The 15,377-nt window shown below is 35.7% G+C and overlaps 1 protein-coding gene across 2 annotated transcripts in view; it reads left to right on the top strand.

The window, feature by feature from the left end:
* APC (adenomatous polyposis coli) overlaps nt 1-15,377 on the top strand; it is a 116,553-nt gene that overhangs the window by 83,760 nt on the left and 17,416 nt on the right. The window contains exons 2-8 of one of the 2 annotated variants that reach the window (XM_012721808.1): nt 4,971-5,069; nt 7,215-7,593; nt 9,325-9,420; nt 10,663-10,716; nt 14,208-14,347; nt 14,777-14,854; nt 15,148-15,264. In XM_012721808.1, coding sequence (XP_012577262.1) covers nt 4,971-5,069; nt 7,215-7,593; nt 9,325-9,420; nt 10,663-10,716; nt 14,208-14,347; nt 14,777-14,854; nt 15,148-15,264 — 963 coding nt within the window. The remainder of the gene's footprint in view (nt 1-4,970; nt 5,070-7,214; nt 7,594-9,324; nt 9,421-10,662; nt 10,717-14,207; nt 14,348-14,776; nt 14,855-15,147; nt 15,265-15,377) is intronic. The other variant, XM_004678370.2, reaches the window with a different exon arrangement.

Raw genomic sequence — 15,377 nt, forward strand, 5'->3', positions numbered from 1 at the left:
TTTTTTTTTTAAATAGAAGAGATGAGCATGTTTGAATAATCATGAGGAGGAGCTAGTAGAGAAGGAGGTTTAAAAACTCCAATGAAAGTGCCCTCCTTGGTGGCGCAGCGGGTTAATCACAGCACTGCGTAGATGACCGCAGCACCTTCGCTGCGAGTTCAATCCCTTGCTATGGGGGTGACCCACATGGAGTAGCAGACCTTTCCTGTCTGGTCTGCTGCTCCCTTTAGCAGTGTACTTTGTCGATCTGCCTATTCTGCTCCCCACTTTGACTATAGCGGATCTTCTCACCGTCCCAACCATCTCTGGCCTATAACCCAGTTTTGTACACATAAATAAATAAATCTTTTTAAAAAAATCCCAATGAAAAAAGATATGGAGAAGAGAAGGATTGAGAGCATTGATGCAAAGATAGATCTTCAGTGAATGGGTTCCATAATGCAAGAACAGATGAGGGGGGATAAAAATGGGCCCAGATAGCTGTCAGTTTAGTAGCAAAAAGTTAAGGGAGTTTCTTCTATATTTCTGTTAGAATGTAAAATTGTAGTAAAGGAAGAAGAACCATAGTTTTGTACAAAGCAACAAGGCTTATCTATTTCAGTCCTACTCTGAGTGAAGAAAGAGCTGACTAGTGAAATAAAAGGATTACAGGTATATGTTTCAATTAAGGCTTGAAATTAAAAGAAACATTAATTTAAAAATTGAGTATGTGTGTTAATTATGAAGCGTGGGACCTGGATTCTGTAAGAAATAGAAAAGAGAAAAGTGGAACATAGGATCTCATACATCTTAGAACTGGAAGTACTTAAGTCTGTGGACAGTGAGCATGACCAGTTCAAGCTATGTGCTTGAGGTTATGAGAAAGTTAATCACACTCAAGTTTCTTCACAATTTATTCATGAAGAAAACACTGTTCAGAAAGTTATTTGTTCTTGTGAGCAGAGATATTCTGTTCTCTCTGAAAGCTGTAGATTTAGGGCTAGACATAAAGATTCTCAAAACCCAAGTTCTAGGCATACTGGGAATTTGGATATGTAAATGGTTCTTTCTGTTATATAAATACTTACAGTAAATGCATCTAGATTTCTAGCTAGCTAGATTGGGAGAGGTAAGTGAAGTTTCAAAATCAAGGAGTCCAAGGGAAGTACTAAGTCTGAAGATCTGGTATCTACATTGAAGTAAGTGTTGTGTGGAAATAAGTATTCCCTTAACTTCATAACTTAACCCCTTTGTTCCCCAAACAGTATTAGTTATCTACTTGAGCTTCACAAATGCAGCAGCTTACAACAGAAAACATTGTTTCTGTAGGTCAGGAATCCAGATTCAGTTTAGCTGAGTGCCTCTGGTTCAGGGTCACTCATAATCAAGGTGTTGGCTGGATGTAGTCATCTCAGGGTTTAACTAGGGTTAGATCTGTTTCTAAACTCACTCATACAGCTTTGACAGACCTTTTGTCCACACTAAGTGTTCCCAGAGTACCAGTTCATTGGGTCTCTCCAGAAGACTATTGTGAGGATAGTAGCTGGCTTCCCTCAGAACAATTGAGGTACCCTAGATAGAAGCTACAGTCTATGCAACCTTATCTTAGAAATGACTTTTCATAGCTTCTTCTGCATTCTCTTCACTAGAAACCAGCCACTAGATATAATCTTTTTTTTGGAAACGGATTACATAAAGGCATAGTTACTAGCAAGGATCATTAGGAGTTGTCTTAGAATCACACAGTAAAAAATATTTATATATTCTCAAAGATGGTATGTTTTCTTCATGATAAGGAGTAGCCCTGTAGAACAAGAAAATTCCCTTGATTAAATTTACAAAAAATGTGCCCTTAGTCTTTATTCAGAGTCTTGGTCCCTCAAATGCTTCCTCTGTTGCAACTAGAACTCTTTATTTCCAAATTTATTTGTCATTGTCTCTCCCTCTCCCCTTTCCTCCTATGTATTCACCTGAGCTCTCTCAATTACCACTATACATTTACATGTAGAGCTTCCCTTTGATAGGGCAGTAAAAGTGAAATGCCTTACAGTTATATTCCTGGTTATTACCTGGAAAGTAGCAAAAGTTGAGTAAAAATGCGCTGTTTGGTTGCTTGTGAACTGAAAGATTATTCTGGAAGTGCCCAATAGCAGTGAAAAACATACAGTACAAGTTTCTCTATTGCCTCTTTTCCATGCCTTGAAGGGCGCTAACTAGCTGCTCCTACTAAGAAGTATCCTAGAGGACTAATCAACATAAAGCATCCACAAAGACCCACAAAGAATTGGGGCCCAGAAAGATAGTTACTCTGGGTCTCTGTCCTGGTATTCTCAAATCAACCCTCGATTTCCCTAATGTGACTGTAAGTAGGTATTTATGCTTTTATATGGGAAACCATGAAAAAGGCTTTAAGTATACAGGTGAGTTCTGAAATTATAATTTTCTCTTTAAAACATTGCTATGAATGATGCCCTAAATCTGCTTTTGGGACTAGTCAGTAAAATCTACCCTTAGCATGACCTCAATGCAAATTCTAAGCTGCCCTTTTAAAAATATACTTTGAAGTAGTACCTATTTGGGTACTTGTAGCAAATTCAGAAGTCCCTGCATGAGCATTTAGTTATTACTTATTAGAAGCCAGACTATTCACTTGGGAATGCTTGTTAACAATTTCGTGTTAGCCCTAAGTATACATCCCCATTTCTCACTTCTTTACTTGTTAGCAGATGAACAGTTAAGGTTGCTGACTAATGGGAGAGTTTCTAACTTGACCAAGAATGACCTTTATTCATAAAAGCTATTAGGAGTTCTTTTGATTCTAAAATTTAGGGTAATGGGGTGCATTCAAGACATAGATTCATTCAAACCTCCTGTATTTTCTGAAGCATAATCCTCAAAGTTAGTACTACCATCAGGGTTTTCTCTTTGCCACATCTCTGACTAGCCAAAGCACTTGTACCAGAGAACCATCAGTCGTGTCCACTGTCCAGATATTCTTACATATTTTACTACTAACTCCTCACTCATTCAGAATTCAACAACTATTTGTTGACAGCTAACATATGCCTGAGGCTACACTTAGTACTGAGAATACAGCAGTAGCGGTGAACAATATAAAGTTCTCAAAGAACTTGTCCTCTTGAAAGATTGAGACCTATAACAGGCTTCATGCTGATAGTGTTTTCTAATTGAATACTATGAATATCATAACATTCTTAAATCATTAATGAATGGGCTTTAACTGTAACATATTTTGATAAAGCCCAGATGTTTATCTACATAGAAATGACATCATATGTTTCTGATTGAACATTCTTACTGGATGTCAGGGTATAAAAAAGGGGAGCTCAGACCTGCACTAAGACATCATTTCTTCCTGGGTTTCTACATCTGTTCATGAAAGTTTCATCTATCCTTTTATCCAATCTCAGCACCTCCAAGTTTTCTTTACCTAGAAATCTCCCTTTATTCACATCCAATCAGTTAATAAGCCAATTAATTTTTAGCCCTAAGTATACATCCCCATTTCTCACTTCTTTATTTGTGCCTGTTCAACTATTAACAGTACCCTCTTCTTGATTTCCCACCTGTCATTTCCCGTGCTGTTCTCTTTATTCTTCTTAGGGAATAATTCTGGTTATACCATTCTCCTGCCTAAAGTTTAGTGCTTCCACATCTTTAAAAATGACACAAAATCCTTACTAATTTAACCCAACCTTTATTTGCAAGTAAACACATTGTGTTCACTACACATCTAACCAGAAACTTTGTTCTTTCTATTTTTACCTTAACAGAGTCTCTTCTATCAGCCTTCTACTGAAAATTCCAGGCCTACCTTCAATGCTTCTTATTTATTTTTTATTTTAAAGATTTATTTATTTATGCATACAGAGCTGGGGTACAGGCCAGAGAGGCAGGGGTGGTGTGAGGATTCACCAGAGACAGAGTGGGGAGCAGAACAGGCTAACTGACAAAGTACACTGCTGAGGGAAGCAGCAGGTGGGTCAGGAGAGGTCTGCCATGCCACGTGGATCACCTCCAGGGTGGGTGGAGATCGAACTCATGCCAAAATGGCTTTAGCTTCTTAGTGCTGTTAACCCTCTGTGCCACCAGGGAGGGCCCTAAATGCTTCTTATTTTATGCAGTCTTCAGTGCCATACATAAACAGGTTGCTTCTTCTTATTTCCCTTCAGTGTTTCATACATTCTACTACAGTGCTTTCAGATCAATTGTAGCTATTTATTTTTTCATAATCTTTCTCTGGTAAAAGTTTCAAGTAGTCTTTTCTATACTGCAAGCTCCCAGAAAACTTGGATTGTATGAATCAGTTAGTTTTGTGGTAATTTTGGACCTTTTAATCACTGAAACTTTTTTTTTTTAAGATTTATTTATTTGTACATACAGAACTGGCATAGAGGCCAGAGGCTTAGGGGCGGCGAGAGGCTTCACCAGAGACAGAGTGGGGAACAGAACAGGCAGATTGATGAAGTACACTGCTAAGGGGGGCAGCGGGCGGGTCACGAGAGGTCTGCCACGCCATGTGGTCACCTTCAGGGCAGGCGGGAATCGAACTCACGCAGTAGTGGCTTTAGCTTCTTAGTGCTGTGCTTTAACCTGCTGCGCCACCAGGGAGGGCCTAATCACTGAAACTTTTTATCAGTCAATTTATATTTAACTGAATGTGGTTTCTTTTGACTTCTGAGAAAACAGTACTCTTAGAAAATTTCTTCAGTGTTTATATATACTTCCATTCTCTAGTTTAGCTATCTTTTCTAATAAATCTTTTTTTTCTTCAGTTTTCTTCTAAAACCTTACACTCACAGGTAAAAATACATTGAACAGTTAAAATGTTAACACTTGAATGTGACATATAGCATATTTAGCAATTTACCCTAAAGACAGTTTTTTTTTTGAGCATTTGTTACCATGTAAATAGCTGAATATTTATTTGTAATCTAAATTATGCTATCTATAATTTGCTTAACTTCTAGGGGTCAGCTGCACGAATGGATCATGAAACTGCCAGTATTTTGAGTTCTGGTAGCACACACTCAGCTCCTCGAAGACTGACAAGTCACCTGGGAACCAAGGTAACAGAACTGTAAACACTAGTCAGTAGTGGTATTAAAACTTTGCTAAAATATTTCATTCATCTTTTAAATTCAGCTACAGAATTCTAATCCCATAATCACAGTCTCTTAAATAAATGACATATTTTTATATCAAGAAGCATAGACAAAAGGAAAATGGGGATTTTAAAAAGTACCAAATGATCAGGTCTTTGATTCTTTTTCAACCTTATTATCTTAAGTAGTAGACACACTTGCTGCTTCCCAAACAAGTTCTTGTGTCTGCCTTCATGTCTTGCCTGCAGTGGCAGTCGACTTTCTGCGCCAGTGCAAAGTGACGGTCAGAAGCCTAGCCAACCTTACAACTTTTCTCTGACTTTACTTTTTTTAGAAAGCATTTTCTTATTTCTAAGACTTTGTCCTACTAATCTATTTTGTCTACTTTCTTTAAGTCACTACAGTTTACTTGAAGCTCTTTGGACTTTTTAGAGTTGAACTAATTTTTTAATGTATCTTTTGTAGTGGATAAAAAATTATTGAATATTACCGGATGTTAGCAAATATTTTAGGGCCTGGAGATAATATGCTTTCAGAAACAGGAGAATTACTATTGTTTTAAAGACTGAAGTTTTATTTTATTATTGACATAGATAAAATTTTAATATTATTTAACAATATTTTCCATTTAAATATTTCCATAACTATTTTCATAACATATTCTATATATGCTAAGGATTCTTAGGACAGACAATAATAAAGTACTATTGACTTAAGAAATTAATGTTAGAATAATCCATGATAGTGTTATTATGACACTTAATCTTTTTGATGACTCACAATAATAGCTACTGTGAGGACCTCTGGTGGGCCCGTGACTGTGCATATTGTTTGTACAATATTTGGTCTTCTCAAAAACTCCTGCAGTGTGATCTTGCCCCTTTGTTTTGAAATAAGAAAATGAAGCAAAAAAAGCTTCAGGCAATTTTTGTGCAATTTAATTGGAATTTACCTCCAAATTTTTCCAACATCAATACATATTTTTACTATAATGAAAGTCTCCGTAGTCAACAATAGTGCTCTGAAAACTGGCAGCTATACTATCATCTTTCAAGGTGCAGGATAATATTAAAATCTCACTACATTTTGACTGTCACGTATTATTCTATACATGTGTTATTTCATTGAAGTGCCACAGAAAAAATCTTACTGGATAAATCCCTCTATTTTGTAACTGAGAAAACTGGAGCTCAATTTGGCAATGTCCCATAGCTGGCTTATAAGTGGGGAGCCAGAATTTGAAAGCCATGTAGCCATAATTCTGAACTGCTTGCTGAAACTTTTATATCTAAGAATATGTGTATATTTACACACTTGTAGTAAGGTTTCTTAATTATTGACTGAAGAGCAGTTCTTTGTTCAGATGTTTCCACCATAGATTCCAGTAACACTTCCTCACACGATTTGTGACCACCAAAAATGCCTTCATGACCCTCCCAAATTTGTGTTGGGAGAGGGGTGGTATAAATAAGCAGCACTGATTTATGAAATGATAGCTTTGGAATGAAACATCATAATTCTACATAACTAGGTACTGTCTCCTGTTCTAATCTGTTTCTAAGTAAATCCTTAGAATCAGAGAGTAACTGATGCTACTTTAAAAAAAAAAAACAAAACTGAGTAAGAATTCTGACTTCTTACTCCCTGTTCTTTTTAATGACAAAATATGAGAGAAGTCACATAATTTTAGTGACAAAATCTGATGAGGGTTGGTGATTGTGAAAACTTTATATTCAGATAATAACTAAAATAAATATCATTTCCTAATTGTGTGTATGTATGAGAAAGAAAAATCAGTTGATTCATTCATTATAATCAATGGGTTATTGCCAGCTTTTCCAAAGAATAATTTAAGTATTGCAAAAATCTACTTTCTTTTTCAATACTGGGTACTAACACTACTATTCTGTACTCATGTATACAAATTGGTGATGATCAATTTGATGATATGGGTTTTGAACTAATGCTCATTTTTCATCCAGAAAGGGTTTTTTGTTCTTTATTTTTTCTTTTAGTAAGTTACAATAAATATCCCATTCATCACTTCATTGGTGTTGGCTTTTAGATATTAAAGTCATAATTTTGTTTCTAAACTCATTTGGCCCACAGGTGGAAATGGTGTATTCATTGTTGTCAATGCTTGGTACTCATGATAAGGATGATATGTCGCGAACTTTGCTAGCTATGTCTAGCTCCCAAGACAGCTGTATATCCATGCGACAGTCTGGATGTCTTCCTCTCCTCATCCAGCTTTTACATGGCAATGACAAAGACTCTGTGTTGTTGGGAAATTCCCGGGGCAGTAAAGAGGCTCGGGCCAGGGCCAGTGCAGCACTCCACAACATCATTCACTCACAGCCTGATGACAAGCGAGGCAGGCGTGAAATCCGAGTCCTTCATCTTTTGGAACAGATACGAGCGTACTGTGAAACCTGTTGGGAGTGGCAGGAAGCCCATGAACAAGGCATGGACCAGGACAAAAATCCAAGTATGTTCGCTATAGTGTACCTCCTAGTGCATGTTATGAAGCAAATGTAAGTTTTTTAAAAATTTAAAAAAAAAAAAACCTTTTTTTAGTTAGTATGCCATCTTTATGAAACAGGAAGAGGAAATTTACATTCACCATCTGTATTGCAAACAAAGTTTAAAGCTAATGTTTGTATTTCCCTAGAAAAAATAGCAACATAAAATGTTCTATGCACCAGTATTCATAAAAAGAACAAGAATCAAGAGAGATTAGTCATAGCATAATAGCTCTAGAAAGATCTTGAGTAATTGTGTTGCCCCTCTCTGGTTTTATAGATTAAGCTCAAGAAAGGGACTTGATATAATAGCTTTCAGCTGTCAGTGACTAAGCTTTATATTTGCATATTCTCTACTCCGCTGTTAAGTCCATTAATCCTCATAACAACCTTGTGAAGTAGGAAGGGAAGGCATTGTCATCTCCATTTACAGAAGAAGAAATTGAGACTCAGAAAATCTAAAAGACTTGACTGAAGTCTCAGTTAGTGAGTAGTGGAGCCAGGAAGAGGCCAGATCTCTGACCCTCAACCCATGCTCTTCCTGCTACCCTATCCTGCTCGAGACTTGGAGTCCCACTGGCTGGGGTTGATCAACCACCCAGCTCTTTGCTCAGAGAGAGACCCTTGAGCACCAATCCCTCTCCCTCATGAGAAGGGCCTCTTAGGGCCGTAACTTACTTCATTCCTGTAGCAAGAATCAAAAGCAGTAAGTATATAAGGTAAGGCCTTCCTTTCTTTCACCTATAACAACATGCAAACACACATATTCATACATATATACACATACAAAAGACAAAGGACTGTTGTATTCAACCTTTTGATTTTAGAGCAGGAGGTGATGGTAAGAACATTATGAAGCTTTAGGAGATTTTTTTAAATTTAGGTGTATAGGTGTGTATTGATCTAAAATCAGAAAGCATTCAAGAATTTTAAAAAATAGAAGTAGTCCTTTTTAGCTGTCCGTTCTGCTATCATTCCTAGGGATGGGGAAAACTAATAACTGGGGGAACATACTTTTTCTGGATTGTTTTCTTTGACTATATTATGTGAGGACTCAAATTTTGTGCCCTTGATACCTAGTCTCAAAAAGTTAAATAGAATAAGTAAACATAATTACTTCTGAAGAATATACTTTTTAAATTTTATTTCAAATAATGTGCTTTGAAACTTTGTGCTTAGTATTAAATATGGAAATATATTTTCTTGGACACCTGTTCTTTAAATTTTCATTTACTATCTAGTTATCTGTCTGTAGGGTAAACTTTCTTTACTAAGTTTGTGTTAGGCTTCTCTAGCCATTTGTTTACAGCCATGTACTTTTAACCCACACTCATGATAAAAATTTAAATGGAAATTATAAATGAAATTAAGCCATCTTATACCAATTTTTTTTTTCATATTGTGAACAATCTTAAATTGTTGGTTATCTGAGTTATATCACAAATCTTTTAGAGATTTACCCTAACAGACTTGGTTAAGGGAAATAAAAAGTAAATATTTTTCTGGACCCAAAAATGCCCTTTACCCATTTTCTCTACCAAGGTTCTATATTTATTCATCTACTCAGCAAATATTTGTTGATTTGCTACAGTACTGTGCATTAGGGATACATTAAACACTGTATTTTTAAAGGCTAAGACACATCATTACTTTTGAGAATACAAAGCATTATGGTTCATGTTCATTTTATTTTTCAGTGCCAGCTCCTGTTGAACATCAGATCTGTCCTGCTGTGTGTGTTCTTATGAAACTTTCCTTTGATGAAGAGCATAGACACGCAATGAATGAACTTGGTAAGACAAATGTTTCATATTGCCATGGAAGAACACTGAAAATTTTTCATCATTGGTGAACTGGAATATAAGGCCACGATTTCTATTCCCAGCTGCTTCCTATCCTGTGTGGGAAATGATTACTCTCTGGTTTGCATAGGAAATAAGGACCTAGATAACCATAACTCCTACCATGTGATAAACTCTTGGATTTTCAAAATCTTTACCAAATACTGGAGTGGGCTGCCACTCCTTGTCCCTGTTGCCAAGATAAACCCTTTGTGATAGTTGACAGGGAGGATAATATGAGATATTTTGAAATGTAGAGCTACTTATTGTTCTTGAAATCAGTAACTTCTTCTGGACACCAGGAGGAATTGTTAATATTTTCATTTTATCTTCGTGCCATCAGTGTTTTACTGCATTTTGACAATAAAGCAGCATGTCATCTTTCAGTTGGTTAATATAGAAGTAACTATGGTCAGATTGAAGTTAGAAATAGCTCATTAATTTAGGAAGGATTACTATTTTAGGTATGTGTTATCACATACTCTGAACCATAGGTAACTTGTATTTGTGGGCCCCAGTTTTCATGTAATGATTTTTCTTTGATTTCTAGGTTCATTTTGTTCATATGGTTTTATAAATTGCAGCATGCTGAGCCCACTCATGTGAACTGGATCTCTCTAGCCAAGCCACAAGCCAGAACCGCACACTCAGTTTCCATCTCAGTGGAGCTGTGCCCTTGCTTTTTGTGTTGTTTGTGTTACATTCCACTGTAGCCCTGTGTTGCATTCCTGTTGCCCTCATCATTGTCATTCATCATTTATCTTATAAGTGGCAAACTCATGAAACTCTTTCAGAATCTGCACACCAAAAATGAGTGCTGTCTCCTACGGCACCATCACTTTCTGATTTCAGGCCTGCCTTCCAGCAATACTTTCCCAGGTTTCCCTAGCAGTGGTACCATTTACTCGCTTTCCTCCCCCACCCTTCTAGCCTCCTATAGAATTTAGTATAATCTTTTTTAGTTCTCCCTTCGGTACATTTCATCATATGTGAAAATTTTAAGTTCTTTATAAATACCAGTAAAAAATAAGAACAGGATAAAACGAGTGACCAAGCAAGAAAATTATTCCAGTTTTAAGGTACTAAAAGATTTTTCTATGAATGACCCTTTGTTCCAGATTAGGAATGACACATTAATCATATGAATTTCAAAGTAAAACCTAGACTCAGTATTTGTTCCTCTTCCTTCTTCAGGTAGGAAGGCTACCCTGGGCATTTCATCACAGGAGCTAGGGCAGGGGCTTTCAGGTGAGGAGCAGGATGGGGCCTCTGGGGGTGTGACTGTTGGGGACACAGACACAAGGGGTTACCTTCTTCTCACCCCTAGCCTCTGAATTTCCACTGAAGCAAAAGTATGGTCAAAGTTTATGGATTGTGAGGAGATAAGACTAAGGATAGCATAAGGAATCTGCGAGTAAGAGATAAGAAAAGACCCTGGTAGATGATAGGAAGTTCCTAAACCCAGTCAGCTGGGACTGCTATTTTTACTTACATACAAGACACTTCTACAGATGTCAGGATCATTTACGTTTGCATTTATTAGCATTGTTTTAGGCTATAATAACAATAAGTATATTCATTACTTCCCAGCTGAGCCCCAGGCCCTAGATTCAAAAATGATTGTGACATGGTCCTCGTGATCTCATGGTTTGTTTGCATTAGTTTTCCCAAACCAGATCTTAATGATCACCAAAGATACTTCTCATACCATGTAGATTCTCTGGCCTTGTAAAAGGCTTTTGTAAAACAGACTTTCCAGAGGAGAAAGGTAGGGTTAATAAGTGGTCCCAATAATTCTTAATGATCAGGAGGATTTATGAAATACCAACCTGAGGAATATTGATGTTGGGCCCCTATTATTAAACTTAGAATGAAGCATTTTAGGCTAACGTTGATTATCTAACCCAAGTAAAAGAAAAATATGCTTTTTTTAAATTGTCATCTATTACCATTTATTGATAAGTGTAAATTAATGATATCTGTTGAAGGTCACCTGAAGAACTTTACTATCAGCCAGGATATGAATACCAATATTAAATAGTACTTGGTCCACATAGACCACTATTTCCTAAGACATGCACCAAAAAAAATGCAAAAAGACATACTTTTCATCTTGCATCATTTCCATAAATATCCTAATTTTTCATAGTGCAGCCTATTTTTTTATTCTGTCAAACCTTAATTTGTGTCATTTTTTTTTGTGGGTCCATTTATACTTTTAAGATACAAATTCTTTTATTTGCCTTAAGTTCACTGAAATCGTTTGCATTTGTTGAAATCATAAAGACCTCTCTCTTTTACCCAAAATTTATTGAATTTTTTTTATTAGCTGTGTATTTCATGCTTTTGTTGATATTGACTGTGTCCTTTAATCTTTGTTTCCAGAATCAAGTCCTAAAGTTTTCTTTTCCATGTAAGAGTACTCGACTCTGATCATTTAGTGCCTTCTTGGGTTGTTCTATATATCATTTTATCTTTCTCAAGAAAGCATCACATGTAATGCTTTATGAGGCAGGATTTTGTATGTACCACAAAGCATGGTATATTTTGTTTTGGTATTGATGTGCTTAACATTTTGGTGATCTAATTAGTATTAGGGTATTACTCAAATCAAGAATGGCTCTCCAGATCTATTTCCTGTCTCAAGACTCAGCTCTTTTACTTACTTTTTCTCCTTTGCTGAAGTGTTCTCTTTTTCTCTCTCTTTTTCTCTCTCTCTTTCCCTCCCTCTTTCTTTCCCCCCTTCCACCCATGACTTTATTTACAGTCTTTTTCAGATTTACATTTCAAAGTTCTCTCTCTCTAATTTTAGACACATTATGAAACTGGTCCTCTGACATCTTCACTGAATTAGCTTTCTAACTCAGCTGGCACAAACTGAATTTACCTCTTCTAGTCCCCTATTTTATTCTTCAGGGTTCCTTTTCTCAGAAAATAGCAATCTCATCAATCTGTTTGCTCAAGCCAAAATATTGGAAATAGTCCTTCACTCTGCTTAACTGCCATATCTGGTAACTGAGTGCTTTAATTCTCCTTTTTAAATACACTGCAAATCACTGCTGCTGTTTTCATCTACTTTAAGACGTCATCCTCATGTTTCCAATTCTTTAGTAGTTTGTCTTGTCTTCTCACTTCCAATCATAATCCATTTTGTACATTGCAACCTTGGCAATTCATTTAGCACACATATCTAATTATTCCATCCCTAAACCCTGAGTGTGGCACATAAATTCTTGTCTAATGTGGCCTCTACCTATTTGTGTAATCTCAGTGCATACATTGCATGACCTTCTTTTTACTATTTCATGTCTAAGGATCCTTGCACATGCTGTTCCATACACCTAAACTCTTGTTCTTTCTGTTCCCCCATTTAGATACTCATTCATCCTTTAACTTAAACATATTTCTTCAGCCTTTTCCTTGATTCCCTAACTCTTAGCTAAGTCCACTTGCTGTCTTGCCCTGTGCTTTTCCAAAGTCTGCCATGATTAAGTTAGTTATTTTATTCTGACCCTTGCTTTAATGTAGAAATTCCCTTAAGACAGTGATCGTATTTTGTTCACTGGCAATGTATTTTTCCACATCATGAATGCACAGAAGGAAATTTTCTAAGTATGGTTTGGTTTTTCCTTTAACTTAATTTTCACTTACCTATATTCAAATGTATGTCATTTTTGCTAGTCATAAAACTTTGTTTCAACTGAAGTTAAATCCCTGTCCTAGAGTTCTTAACACAAGATAGAACTTTGTCTGTTTTGCAAACATAGATATCGCTACACACTGATACTTCATAATCATTTACAAAAATACTAATTAAGTACAGCTTTTTTTTTAATTAATAACCTATTTAATTTATAGTATCCAAGAATTGTTTATTTATATTCACCTTCCCTTTTTTCTGTTAGCTACTTCTCTGCAATAAAACAGTATCTCCAGTCCCGGGATGATTAATGTTGATAAATGAGTATTTTTAATAGCCACATTAGGCATTTTTTGTCTACTCCTTTACCATTTTGCTTCACCTTTAAGTTTTGTTTTTTTTTTGTTTGTTTTAATTTATTGTGTTATTCTTTTATGTCTTTGCCTATCCCTTTCCCTTCATTTTCTTCCTTGCTTTCTAGTGTTCACCACTGTAGGCTTTGTTATATACTGGATAACCTTTGTTAAGCATATCCAATGGAACCAAGAGGAAAGAAAACATTAAATCTTCTTATAGTTGGTATTTGACACTAGTTAATATCAACAAAAAGTAATAAATTTTTTAGAAACATAAGTAGTTTTACAGAACTTAGTAACAACTTGAGCACAATATTTTCATAAAAATAAAAGATTTGCTTTGTTCAGTTTCACTTTGAAGTTTCAATATTAACTAATATTGGAATAACTAATGAGGGCTCAGTGAATGACAGTTAACAATATAAAGTCCCCATGATAAAAATTAAGTTCTCATTTCTGCCTACATTCCATGTATATGCAGTATATAAAGTTTATTTTTGTTCATTTCACTCACTAAGAAAGGGACTGGAGGGTGGAGAAATTAGCAGAAAATGAATAGTTTTCCGTTCTGTTATACAAATATATTACCCAAAAGTTCTGTAGTTTACAATTATAAAGACAAATTTAGACACTATATTGGCATTCTTTAAGATACTTTGCACAAATGTTTAAGTTATAAACTTGGTACCAACTTGTTGGACTCTAGATTATTGTCTTTTTCCTCTTGCCCTTTTCAAATTTAGGGGGACTACAGGCTATTGCAGAATTATTGCAAGTAGACTGTGAAATGTATGGGCTTACTAATGACCACTACAGTATTACATTAAGACGATATGCTGGAATGGCTTTGACAAACTTGACTTTTGGCGATGTAGCTAACAAGGTATGATTTATAAGATTCATCTTGTATTATATCTTAAGTGTGAGTCATTTTCATATGAAGTACTTTTCACTGATTTTCTTCTTGTTACTGTCTCTTTTAAATACTGACAAATTAAAAACTTATACTTCACATCCCACTCATGTCATTAGTCAATTTGGTTGTCTCATGCCTAATAAACAAAGGCAAAAGATGCACCACTCTGGTGGACTTATGCATTCACATTTAAAAACATTGTTCCTAGGAGTTAGAGAAAAACTCTGACAATTGCACACATATATTTAAACTAGTTCTGCATCATTTATGGCTAAATATATTCATTATGATTAAAATGAGTTTATCAGTCTGCAAGTCTGAGTTTTATAAAACATGTTTATAAAACATGTTTCACGTTGCTTTCTTTTTGACTTATGCTCATATTTACTTTTACAGGCGACGTTATGCTCAATGAAAGGCTGCATGAGAGCACTTGTGGCCCAACTAAAATCTGAAAGTGAGGACCTACAGCAGGTACTGCCTAGAATTTCAGATGTTTTTCTTGGATAGTAGTAGTTAATATTCTGAATAAGATTAAATTAAGCTGTGATTCAGTACTTAGGTTCTCATATTTAAATTATGGTTACAGTAACACTAGAATGGTGTGAATGGAAAATATTTAAACTGTAGCAGTTGCTTTTGACTCCATATTAGCATATAGGAGGGATTTCTCTACTAACAGCTTTCTAATCTTACCTCTTTGATTAAAAAGCAATTAGTTTAAAACAGTTCATATACAAATTTTTCTAAAATTGACTCATTTGCAGGTTATTGCAAGTGTTTTGAGGAATTTATCTTGGCGAGCAGATGTAAATAGTAAAAAGACACTGCGTGAAGTTGGAAGTGTGAAAGCATTGATGGAATGTGCTTTGGAAGTTAAAAAGGTACCTTTGAAATATTTAGAACTACCATTGAGATTTCATCTTTGGCTACCTTTTAGCTACTTTACCCCTAATTTCTGACCTGCTTACCTAGTCAGTCCTTAGTCCTAAAATGA

Source organism: Condylura cristata, unplaced genomic scaffold (genome assembly GCF_000260355.1).
Source record: "Condylura cristata isolate star-nosed mole 26May11 unplaced genomic scaffold, ConCri1.0 scaffold00007, whole genome shotgun sequence".
NCBI lineage: Eukaryota > Metazoa > Chordata > Mammalia > Eulipotyphla > Talpidae > Condylura > Condylura cristata.